The following is a 13,301-nucleotide window of genomic DNA, read 5'->3' as shown; positions in this document are numbered from 1 at the left end:
ACTAAATTAGCTGTCATTACATCAGTGTAGGAAACGAGGACTGTACAAATATAGTCGTGCTTTTGAGTTGGTAGTTATCTCACGATTCACTATGTGGATGTGGTTCAGCAAGGTAAAGACACACGACTCAGTAACATGTTGCCTGATCCATAAGATAATAATTTGTGTATTAATGATGAGAGGGGGGAAAGATATAATAGTTCACAGAACACAGAGTGTTACTGATATAATGTGCTTGTCAGCTGTGACAGCAGGTGTTAGTAAACAATATAAATGCAACTGATGATGACGAAAAGGCTGAACTTAAAGTAAAGAAGCACAGTCTGATCATTTATCTGTAACAGCTAAACAGAGCAGAGACGACGGCCGTGCCTTTGACTTTGACTTACCTTTGACTTTATTTCATTTAAACACACAGTCAGAAATGTTTTGAGGTTATTTAAATAAATATACTATTTGTTTGTAATATTGATTAGTTTGTAATTAAATCTTCCAGTAAATTGATGCGTTCTCATAAACGTGTTGAATGAATCCAGTGTGCATTTTAAAGGCAATAGTAAACTAGTTGAAAACCCATCGTATTGTTGGGGAAGACCATGGAGAGAATGAAAACAGATGAAGCTGATTTTTAGATACTAACAGTCTCTTCTCTGGGGATCAGAGTGGGTTTCATAAAGAAAGAGGGACGATGGATAGTTTATTATGTTTGGAATCAGAAATCAGGAAAGCTCAAACAAATAAGGAAATGATGATAGCAGTCTTCTTTAATACAGCCATACAACATGTTATGGAAAGAGAGACTCCTCATTAAACTCAGAAATCTACGAGTAAATGGATAATTGTTCTATTGAATTATAAGATTGATGAAAGAATATAATTATCCTTGTTTTTCCTGCTCTTCTCCTGTCCACACTCCAGTCCAGTAGGCGGGATTAATGCACCTGTAAGCTGATTTGTCAAACGCCATCAAGCCCCGAAGAAGAACGGAGGAGGACAGCACTACTGTGGTAGAGGAGCGGTGTGTGTGCAGACATGGCTGCTGTTGATGAAGCGGACTGAACTTAGAGGAGAGACACAAACTAAAGTATCGATCCCGTCACAACAGTGTGGATCTGATACCAACGTCTGTATCGCTTCTATTGATGCTTGTATCGATCCGCCCAGCCCAAGTTGAAGCAGCAATGAGTTCAATTCAGTATCTGAGAGAGTTCATCAAGGAGAGACTAACTGCTGTTTGTGAAGAAATCTTCTCAGAGGTTCAAAAAACCATCGTCCAGTATGAGGAGGAGATCAACCGTCAGCACAGACTGCTGGATATCAGCCGGACACCCGACAGAAACTCACACATCATAGGTATGGACGTGTTTTTAACTCTGTGCTGTTCAAGCTCAGATTCTTCAGTGTGACTGACTTTACTAGAAGATGTTAAACTGGGTATTTATCAGTGCTGTGGGTCAGTGTCCAGTGATGGACTATGTTGGACGGGTGCAGGTCCATGGTCATCAGGCGTCAGTGTTTTAGATCCTCTGTAAACACTGAGACTGTGCAGTAAAGATCTAGTTAGATGTCAGCAGAAAACACATTTAACAAGTTGTTAACAGACTTCTCTGAAGTTGAAGTGAAGCTTTGTTTAAAGAAGGATTTCACACACTGATGTTTTCATGGTGTCACCCTGCAGTTTAGTTTGGTGAACTTTGTGTCTTTGCTCACAGTGAGGAGCTTCAATGCTAACATGCTAGTGTGTAGCTGTGAGTGTGCACAATTATTTCCCTGAGCTGTTGTGTGTGTGTGTTGTGAGAATAGATTATTGTAGTATTAGGGATTTAGTTGTATTAACCATAGTAAAGCATTATATTAATTATTTATTTAAGTAGGTCATAGGTCAAGCTACTAAACATTCACACATAGAGCACACACACAGAATTGGGAGAATAGGTCAGAGGTGTAGGTGAGAAGCAGAGGCGACAGCAAGCTGTCTTTGGTGGGATAAGGTGTTGGTAAGCCAAAGCCAGGAGAACATAGTGTGTGAAGAAGTGGGCAGCAAGGACACGAGATAGGGAGGCAGGAGATGGAGGCATTAGCAGGCACCTAGTTTTGAGAGACAAAGGTTGTTGATATCTGTGTATAAATGTGTGCTGTTGGGACTGCCCCAGCAGATTTTGATGTTGGAGGCTGAGCTGTGAACATCCCCATGTACATGTAATAAAATTAATTGATTGTTTATTTTGAGGAAAAAACAGGAATGGAATATTACACTGTTTCATGATACCTTGTACTGCTGATTTATAAAGAAATACTGTTTGCATAGAATCATGGCCTCATTTCTCTGATTAGGGAGAACAAAACATACTGTACAGGAAGCCAAGGTTGTAAATGAAGCTCACTGAGAGAAAGAATGTGAATGCTTAGGTTTTATGACTCGGTGGGGGTTGAGGCTATAAGAGTGTGTGTAACTGTCAGACACTTCGAGATCTGCAGCACCCCCTCCCGTGCACATCTCCCGTCCGTATTGCTCAAAGAGTCGGTATGGAATAAAGAGAATTGTATTGATTAAATAGATTGTTGATTGAGCATTAAAACACAGAGTGTTGTTCTTCCTTTAGCCCGGAGATCAAAGAATTGGGTTTTTAACAGTGTGTGGCTCATAATGGGTCATATGACAGGCTGATCACCATTTATTCAGTTTTTGATTCATGCTTTTAAAAAATAGTTTTTGTATCAACACATTAGTGATTATTGTTCTTGTGTTTCTTTGTTCCTCAAGACCTCCCACAACAACATGACTGTGAGGAAGAGGGGGGTCTGGATGAGCAGCAGGTCTGTAACCAGGAGAGGAACTCCAGTCTGGACCAGGAGGACCCAGAGCCTCCACAGATTAAAGAGGAACAGGAGGAGCTCTGCAGCAGTCAGGAGGGAGAGCAGCTTGGACTGAAGAAGGAGACTGATACCTTCATGGAGACTCCTGCCTATGGGGAAAGTGCCCACAGTGAACCAGAACCAAACAGCAAGCAGCTCCTTTCTCCCAGCTCTCCTGAAGCAGAGAGCCGAGATCATGAAGAAAATCAGCATGTGGACTCAAGATCTATTAGAAATGCAGAGCTGAAGAACAGACGTCACAGAAAGAGAAGTCACAGTCAGAGAGTAGACAACACTCCTGTGTCAGTCAGTCAAAGTAGAACGGACACAAAGAATAAGTCTGTACAATGTGACATGTGTGGAAAAACTTTGCAGAATAAATACAAAATGACTAGACATCTAAGAATTCACACAGGTGAGAAACTGTATTCCTGTAGCACCTGTGGAAAAAGATTTGCTCACCCATCAACGTTGAAAACACACACAAGAATTCACACAGGTGAGAAGCCGTATTCTTGTAGCAGCTGTGGGAAAAGATTTGTCCAGAGGATACACTTAAAGAATCACATGAGAATTCATACTGGTTAAATGTTCATACTTATAAAATGTGGGAAAACTGTGAGTCATTGCTGGACACCTGAGTGAAAAGATGATCCATATTAAAGTCAATATTTTAGACCCAGAACAGTAAAGAAATGTCAGCATTGTTTGTTCAGTTTATTACCTTATTATGTTAATTGTAACAGGGAAAGTTTGATCTGACATTTCACCAAGGTTAAAGTTCAGTGTGCTCCTGTTCTGCTGGTTCATTGTTTAATTTTATTGATTTAAGTGTTGTTCATGTGTTTTTTAGGTTTATTATGATTATGATTTTTTCTTACAAAGATGATAATCTCAAATGTAGCATAACAGAGTGTTCTGCCTTATTTAACACAGGTTTTTCTTTGTGTTTCTGACAGTGGCATTCCATCAGGACAAGCTTGCCCTGTCAAATTTAAACAATACTGATAAATTAAAATGTACCAAAGTAAAGCGATGTCTCTCCTTTCATTTCAGACAGCACAGTCATAAAGCTCCTCACTTTCATTTAATGTTTAATATATTTATATTACTGCCGTCTTGTGGCTGCAGTTGGTTATTGTCACTGAAAGCTGTTCTTCTTTCATATGTAGTTATCTTGGTCCATGTGTACGTCTCCCATTAACAATGACTGGAGCTTGTCAAGCTGTGAGGCCAACAGCTTGTTTCTGGTGGTTTGTGCGAGTTAATTGCCCCTGTGAAAAGAATTTATTGGCTCAAATTATGTTTTGTTTTTTTGTTGTTTTTTGTCGTGTGCAATTTATGACATGAAAGTAATTTCATAGTTTAGACCAGGGGTAGGCAACCTTTCTGATGAGGAGTGCCATCTAAAATTTCCACAGAAGTCAATATGCCGTATGATTGCATTAGCAATAAATTTAATAACGCTCTATATTAACAGTTGCACACTATATAGAACAACATTATACAATTATATTTGTTCGCAGATGTTTGATATGCTGCAAATAAACTGAGCCGATATGGCATGTTTGTTGATACAGGGATACAAATGTTAATGTGATCTTTGAACTTTGAAACTTGAAACTTTGCTAGACCCGCCCCTGCACAGTTACCAGCTGTCAGCAACTTAGAAAAGGATTACTTGTCTGTCAGAAACAGCTTATAACTTCCCTTCAACTCATTCATGTCGCCTAAAACGTAAACAAGCAAGAGAGATGGGACTTGTGTTAGAAATGCTGATCAGCTGATCATTGATCAGTTTTGTGATTGAAGTAGCAACAGGAGAGGGAGGGGGAGAGAATGAGAGAAGAAGAAACAGCTGTGCAGCATAAAATCGCAGAATAACTCCAGCGTTGTGTCTTTTTCCATTCTAGCTGAAGTCCGGGACAAACTGTGTTCCTTTTGTGTAACATCATAGCACCCACCCAGCTGTATAGAAACTTTGTCATGCTAGCTAATACGCAGTACGAGTTATTGTAACTGACTGTAAAAAGTCAGCACAATGAAAATAAACTACACCTAAACTTGGTTTATATCTGACCCAGATAGACTGCAGGTCATAACTTCTTACCCTAAGTTCAGTTCACCTGACGCTCGGACCGGCAGCCGCCTCGGGTCTCTCCTCCTGCCTCCCCTTTCCCTCATCCACCCGCTGGCCTCTGTGGAAGCTCCGCCATAGCCACCACCAAACAAATGAGTTATTTTTACATATCGCCCAGCATCTGGCCAATCCACCACCTTTCAAAGTTTATACCGTTACAAAAAAAAAAAAAAATCATCGGCCGATAAAAACGAAAAATCACCATCCGCCAACCGGACAAATGCCCTGTATGTCAGTTAACCCTTCGCGTGCCAGCTGTGGCACGCGTGCCCAGGGTTGCCAGCCCCTGATTTAGACGCAGTGTAACAGGTAGGGTGCTACATAATGATTTGAAAAATTATACCACTACTTGTCACTGTCAGCTAACAATTAATCTTTTTTGGTAAATTAGATCTTTACCTGTTGTAGTAATATTTTATAATTCCTTAGCTGGGAAGGAGTGAAGAAAGGTGAAGATTTCCATCTATAGTGCAGACAGACAGGACAAGCTGTATGTTTTAATCTAATCCAATTTACTTTGTTAAATAGTGGAGGAAGGTGTTTGTGTTTGTGCTTGTTTTGGGGGGTGGGGGTGGCAATTGTTTCTGCTTGCCTTTTTGGAAGTCGTCACATATTTCTGATGTTGTTTTATATAAATGTAAAAACTGATATTTTGCCTCTTTGGATAAAAATGTTCCAGGACATAATAGAGGGTAAAACTGGGAGTGACTTGCCTGAGGCTCCTTGCAAGCCTGGAATTTAAAGTTAGTGTTATTTTAAAATTTCTTCTTATAAGTTTCAGTAAAAGGACTAGATGTTACAGTCCCTGTTAATGCATTGCTTTCAGTGGAGAGAATATTGAGGGATGGCTGTTATGAGGAAAGGCAGCCCAGAAATTTTACCAGCAACACACATCGCTGTGTGCCTCAACTTTCGGTCTTTTACCCAAGCTAATCTGCCATTTTTTTTCCTGGTTAGCTTTAGGGATTAGAGATCTGATCTAAATTACCATATTAAAATTTGGGACACAGTAGTGGACCTTGGATTTATCGGGTGTTTTGGCCATTATCACTAGAGACCCTCATTCAAGGAGGCTCTGCGAGGGTTAATCATGCCCCGAAGTGTGTCACTGGTTTATGCTAAGTTGTTATTTCTCTTCCTCTTTCTTCTGTTTCGTTTTCTGCAGTTTGTCTTGTTCTATCTATTCACTGCAACTGAGAAATAATACTTATCTCTTTAGCATTTATGGAGCCTCACTTCTTCAAAGGGATAGAAAAGATGATAGAAAGTAAGACAAAAGGGACAAGATAGGAGAGAGCAGAGAGGAGAGCCGGAAGAGGGGTGCCTGGCTTCCCACACCTTCCCGCCGGATCGGGCTGTACACTCTACTTCCCCACTGCCTCCCTGGAAAGGGAAGAAGAGCAGAGGGGAGAAGAGCGGAATATTTTCTTTTCTCGCACGGTTAGCTGACTGCCTTAGCTACCCAAGTGATGTCAGCCCTTTTAAGGCAAAGCCAGTGACTGGTCCTCTCAGCAGTATTAGCTAATTCTCTTATAGATTAGCTAATTCTCTTATAGCCTGCCGTTGCACCTGTCCTCTGATCCCAATCTCTCTAAGCAATTTTGCTGTTGTACTGGCAACAAAGCCCCTGAACTCCACTTCCACTGGACACACCTTGATCTTCCAGTCTCTGTCCTCTGACTCAGCTGCCAAGTTGGCATACCGGAGCTTCTTACACTCAAATGGTTCCTCAATTGCTTCCTCTCATGGTACTGTCAGCTCAATGACATACGCAAGTTTTGGGGAGTTAGACCAAACGAGGTCTGGTCTCAGAGTAGTCGGTACAATCTCTGTGGGAAAAATTAGCCTCTGATCCAAGTCCACTTGCATTTGCCAAAGCCTGGCAACCTTTAGCGGGCCCAGGTCTGGGGTTGAGGGGCTTGTCCTTGGCTTTTCTCCCTTAGGGTCTACAACCTTACCCTTGGCGCTGTTGCCCCCCTCTCAATTTTGAATACACGTATACATTGAGGGCTAGCAGGAGGGGCTATGCACTTATCTGCTGCTCTCTGGGTTTTAAATGCACCTTAGAACACACATGCATCAACACTACACATGAGCGGGCGGAGGGAGGTTTGGAGTCTTCACACACCCCCATTCTCTGTTGCCTGTTGGGGCGGGGGGGCTAGGAGGAGGAGTTGGCCATCCAATTGGGGTCTGGAATGTGGGGCCTCCCTGCTGCTGCGGAGTTGGGGCGGTCTGCTTCTCTCCACCCCAGGGAACAGGGTAACACCACCTGGGTCTGGGTGCAGTTTCCCCCTCAAGGACCTAGGGTACCTAGACCTGGGGCTTAGAGTATGCTTGGGGAGTGTGATTTGTTTGTACAGTGTCTATTTATGTCTGTCTCCACGTTGGGTGAGTGTTGAGTAATTGCATATGAGAGCATGAGGGTGGGAATGGATGTTTGTATCTGTGTGTGCCTGTATGTCTGTGTCTATATGTCAGGTCGGGTATCAGACGCCACCTCTCTAGGGTCATCTCAGGCCCTCCAAGGTATGGAGGCCTATCTCCCCCCACCACTCCCCCTGCCAATGGCAGACACCATCAGTCATCGGTGCATTGGTGGTTCTTGGTGTCCGGGGATGGGTGTCCAGGTACGCACCGGCTCACTCCTGGTGGCTGCTTGTCAGGGCCTGGAGCCTGGGGCTTGCTCACTCTCGCACAGTGGAGCTCACCGGCACGTCACTGCAACCCCCCCTGGTTTCTGCTCCGCGGCTGCTGAGAGACCCCTCATCTGGGGCTCTCCTCAGCTCTTTCCGGGTTGCCGCTCCGTTGGTCTTCCTTGGTCTCTTGTGTTCTAAGGGCCTCTGGATGTCTGGAGCTTTGATCTCCTCCATACCTGCTTCATGCCCTGGAGGACAGGGCTATGGCTCCCCACACCCTCTAGCAGATCATGAAATGAAGGAACCTTTTAAATACGAGTGCGCTCATGCTCACAGGTGTACACACGGGTGCTCACACACACAAACTACACCCTTTTTGACTCCTATACCTCAAAGCACACTGTGCGCTGTTGATCCTACGTGCTGCACAATAATATTCAATATTTAGTATTTACTGTTATATTCACATAGATTATCGTGATGATGTTGTTTATTATATTGCTCTCTTTTTTTTTTTGCTTGTTTTCTCTTTTTTCTTTCCCAACAGGTGATCTGGGTGATTGATATATGTAGTTTTTGTCTGTTGGTTTTTGTTTTTTTGCTCTTTATCACTGTTTCTCTTCCCCGCTGTTTTTCTTTCCCTACCTCTTTCTTTCCCCCATTCATGTCTGTCCCGTGTGTAAGTTAAAATAAAATAAACAATAAAAGCAAAGGTGAATCAAATAGACCAATACGGCAAGGCCGGGATGGTCCATTTGGTAAAATAAATCTGTTGGGCATCTTTCTTTGCCTTTAGACAACAATTCTGATTGCAACAGAACCAAACGGGAAAGGCAAAAAAAAGAGAAGAAGATCTTTCTCTCTCTGTTCAGCAGGCTGATCTGGCAAAACTGGCTGATGGATGAGAAGTTTCTTCTCCTTAGGGATCAGAATAGCTTCTGCTATTCGCCAAGCCTTTGGAATCACTTCTTTCTGCCACGGTACCTTCATCAGCTTCCACAGGTATTTGAGGACTCGTGGGGTGTTTTTATAGAGCCTATATGAGATGCCATTAGGTCCCGAGGCCCAATGTTCCCTCTAATTTTTCATGTGCCTCAGCGAACACACAAACTCCCTGAGCGGTCCCTTGGACCACTGTAAGCAACAGTAGACGTGTACACTGTGGTCACGCCAACATCGAATCCATCCAAGTTACATGGTTTATTAAAATAATCAAATTACAGCATTTACATTTATGTTAGACTACTTTTAATTAAGTGCTTTAGCCCACTTACAATGAAAATTTAAAGAAATCTTGTTCATGACCTGTGTAGTATGTTAACACTACTGGAAGTAAAAATAACTTGAACTCCAGTTTTGAAAACACAACTTTCTTTCTTTTATTAAATTAAGTTCTGTTTTAATTAAGTTTAATTAAATTCTGACTTGTATTGTGAGTATGAGTCTGTGGTCTGGGAGAGAGTCCTGTAACTCTCTGCCTGCCAAATACAGTATATAATGAACAATGTTGGGCAATTAATTATATAGTTACTTCTTCAAAAAAGTAACTGAGTTATGCAAACAAAGTTTTTTGCTGCTGTTTACATAAAAGTGTAAAAAAAAAAAAAGTAAAACTATTTACAGAACAATCAGCTGTTCTGCATCAAATTTGATGCCACACAAATTATTTGTGCCACTCCAAAAAATAATTTCTGTCCACTATGAGATAAAGGAGAACAACAGCCTGATACCTGCAGGCCTGACAACAGGAGTTGCGTGCGATCGTGGCTCAAGAGTTGGCAGTTCGTCTTGTAATCGAAAGGTTGTTGGTTCGAGCCCCGGCTCGGACAGTCTCGGTTGTTGTGTCCTTGGGAAAGACACTCCACCTATTGCCTACTGCTGATGGCCAGAGGGGCCGATGGCACGATATGGTAGCCTCGCTTCTGTCAGTCTGCTCCAGGGCTGCTGTAACTGTAGCTTGCCTCCACCAGTGTGTGTGAGAGTGAATGAATAGTGGAATTATTATTATATATATTTTGAAGTAGAGGCTTTAAAACCAAGTTAACAATGAAAGTACAAACATCGCTAATGTCACATAACTTTGCCGACATGTGGCCAACAGTAATGTTTTAATGTTCTTCATTATTAAACATTTGCACATAAATAAGTGACATAATATTCAGTACTTACTTTTGACAGTTCACTCTTCGGCCGCTCCCTTCTGCCGCCTGCCGTATTTTGCGGCAAAATTATCCACACCCACCGCCGCGCTATGAATTGTGGGATATATGGGACCACGAAGCGTGCACCGGACCACGCTTGATATTTGGGGAAATCGACGGCGCATTTGGAGTAGGCATTTGGAGTACACTTTGGATTGGGACAGCCGTCGTCGCGTCGCGTCGCGGTGATGTAATAGGTCTCAAATTGCGTACTCCAAGCGTGCGGTCTCTGAATTGGGACACAGCCAATGGATCCAAGACAAGAGGTGGAGGCCATCAATGGCTCTGCTGATAAAGCAGTGGAGGACAGTGAGAAAATGTTCACTGAGCTGATCCGTCTCATCCAGAAAAGAAGCTCTGATGTGAAGCAGCAGGTCAGATCCCAGCAGGAAACTGAAGTGAGTCGAGTCAAAGAGCTTCAGGAGAAGCTGGAGCAGGAGATCGCTGAGCTGAAGAGGAAAGACGGCGAGCTGGAGCAGCTCTCACACACAGAGGATCACAACCAGTTTCTACACAACTACCCCTCACTGAGTCTACACACTCATCCAGCATCAATATTCGTCCTCTGAGGTACTTTGAGGATGTGACAGCAGCTGTGTCAGAGACCAGAGATAAACTACAGGACATTCTGAGAGAGGAATGGACAAACATCTCACTGACAGTCACTGAAGTGGATAATAATAATGGATTGCATTTATATAGCACTTTTCGAGACCCTGAAAGCGCTTTACAATTCCACTATTCATTCACACACTGGTGCAGGCAAGTTACAGTTGTAGCCACAGCTGCCCTGGGGCAGACTGTCAGAAACGAGGCTGCCATATCGCGCCATCGGCCCCTCTGGCCATCAGCAGTAGGCAATAGGTGAAGCGTCTTTCCCAATGACACAACGACCGAGACTGTCCGAGCCAGGTCTCGAACCAACAACCTTCCGATTACAAGACGAACTGCCACCTCTTGAGCCACGATCGCCCCCATGATGGATGTTTTACTGTCACCACCAGAGCCAAAGACCAGAGCTGGATTCTTAAAATATTCACATTAAATCCCTCCAGCTTCCTCCCACAGTCCAAATAAATGCACTTAGTGGGGATAGGTTAACTGGAAACACTAAATTGCCCATAGGTCTGAATGGGGTAAATGTGAGTGTGGCTGGTTTCCTCTGTCTATGTGTTAGCCCTGCGACAGACTGGCGACCTGTCCAGGGTGTAACCTGCCTCTTGCTCTAAGACAGCTGGGATAGGCTCCAGCGCCCCCAGGGGACCCTAAAAGGGTAAGCAGAAGTGAATGGATGGAACTACAGTCTTATTCTGATCATCCAGACAGATTAACTGAATATTATCAGGTCCTGAGTAGAGAGAATCTAAGGCTATGTTCACACTGCAGGTGAAAGCGCATCAAATCCGATTTTTTTGACCCTATGCGACCCATATCCGATCATGGTATGACAGTGTGAACGGCACAAATCCGATATTTTCAAATCCGATCTGGGTCGCTTTCGTATGTGGTGCTGAATCCGATACGTATCCGATGTTTCAGAAAGCGACTGCTGTGTAAATGGTCAAGTCGCATTAAATCCGTCTTTTACGTCACTGACACAAGACAGACGCCAATTATCAGCGCCGGAGAAGCGCCCGATAAGACATCACGAACGCTTCCTGGCCATCCGGTGAAACTGCTGGGAAGACAACGTTGGAGAAACGTGAACATTTTATTTGTACTGCATAATCTGCAGATTCTGATAGAAATCTGCAATTATCCTTTGAAGCACCGCTCCTCTCTAAAACAGCAATGAGGATAATTATTAGGTTATCTACATTATTATGTAAATAACAAAATAACTTAAAGCAAAAATTGGGAAACGTGAAGTCCGAAGTCTTTATATTAAGGGCCATCAGTCAAACAATATTGTTTGCTCTGGGTCTAAACAGAGCGCGTTGTGTGTGACGTCTTCTTTTGCGCATGCGGGGCGCTTTGAGGGTTTGATCAAAAAATCGGAATTGAGCATTAAGACCTGCAGTGTGAACGTAGCCTAACTGGATGTTGCTACTGGGAGGAGGAGTCTAAGGAGCTTGGTTAAAGGAAAAAGACATGTGGAAAATCTTTCTTCCTGAATTAATTACTACAAAGGTAATCATGGAACTTGCAGATAAGAAACAGATTTATAAATCCAAATGTGATCAAATAAAGAGCAACAACATAGAAAAAAAGCAACTTATGTCAAACACTCATCTCTGAACTTGAGTACACATGCTTTATTGCACTCTAGGTTTGCGTATTTCAAATAAACATTTTCTGCCTTACAGTTGTTTAATGTACAAAAATATAAAGCCAACATTCGTCTATTCTCCTTCTCCTAATTTTGTTTTATGTATGTAGCTAGAGACTGACCACATATGCAGTAATCTTCTGCATATGTAATCTAAAGTTACTTTTAACTTTAACTTGAATTTCTCATAATGTCTTTCTCACGAGGAACTGTAGCCAGGGCTGTAACAAATAAAAACATAAATAAGCAAGCTTTTTTTTTTTCCATATATTGTCGCAGTTACACATGCGACTCTCACCTCTTTTAACAGCTGACAATAAACCGTTTTAATAACAACAGCTGCTTATAAGCTAACATGATGCCAGCTAATGCTAGGTTCCAGTGTCTGAAAAAATCACACTTTCCCTCTGATAAATTGTTTGATTACATTCTCACATAGCACGAAGGTTTCTTTGCTAAGTTTCCAAGTGCAATTATGTTGGATCCATGTCATAGAAAGTTTCTCTAATGCTGCCTAAAACAAGAGGCTAACAGCAGCGCTTACTTGCACTCTACTGCCAGTGCTGAGATTTTACAAACCGTACCTCTAAGCTCATTTTTGGTGATACCAGAATGATTTGGTGTAAGGGAGATAAACAGAATTCCCACGAATCCAAGACTATCCAATACTGCTGCTCCCTGGTTAGTGCAACATAGGCAAAACTGCTGGAGTTATAAAAGTTCAATCCCTATAGAGAACTGAGGGAGTTCATGACTTCACAAAAGACCGAAAATACAAATCAGGAGTCACAACAAATAATAAATAATAATAATAATAATAATAGTAATAATTGTACTACTCTCACAGATGAGCAACTTGAAACTTGAAATTCTGGATTTATTTATTTATTCATTTGTTAATTTTTTTTTTAAACTGAAAAATCACGACATAACTTTTCACAGAAACAGTGAATACTTAATAGTATTTCCTCGGAACCTGCTTTTGTCTGATCATTTTTTGTCAGTGCCCCGGCACAACAAACAAGTCAGTTTATTCTGAACTGGGTGATGACTCCTTTAAATGAAAATTAGCTTGTAGCTTGTTGTTTGTCTAATGATGTGACTGGAAAAGTGAGCTCAAATATTATTTGTTGAATTTAGCCTGTTGCATCAGTTGCTCACTTTCTCTTATCTCGGGGTTAACAAACTCAGTTGTT

At 42.2% G+C, this 13,301-nt stretch overlaps 1 protein-coding gene across 1 annotated transcript; it reads left to right on the top strand.

The window, feature by feature from the left end:
• The first annotated feature begins 547 nt into the window (after positions 1 to 547).
• On the top strand, positions 548 to 3,873 carry LOC146390352 (uncharacterized). The gene is made up of 2 exons (XM_084923411.1): positions 548 to 1,353; positions 2,765 to 3,873. Exons 1-2 carry the CDS (start codon positions 1,143 to 1,145, stop codon positions 3,442 to 3,444), a joined length of 891 nt encoding a protein of 296 aa, XP_084779537.1. The 5' UTR covers positions 548 to 1,142; the 3' UTR covers positions 3,445 to 3,873.
• Positions 3,874 to 13,301: the final 9,428 nt, after the last annotated feature.

Source organism: Perissodus microlepis, chromosome 3 (genome assembly GCF_051167445.1).
Source record: "Perissodus microlepis isolate ML-2025 ecotype Zambia chromosome 3, ASM5116744v1, whole genome shotgun sequence".
NCBI classification, from domain to species: domain Eukaryota; kingdom Metazoa; phylum Chordata; class Actinopteri; order Cichliformes; family Cichlidae; genus Perissodus; species Perissodus microlepis.
This window is presented reverse-complemented; position numbering and strand designations above follow the sequence as displayed.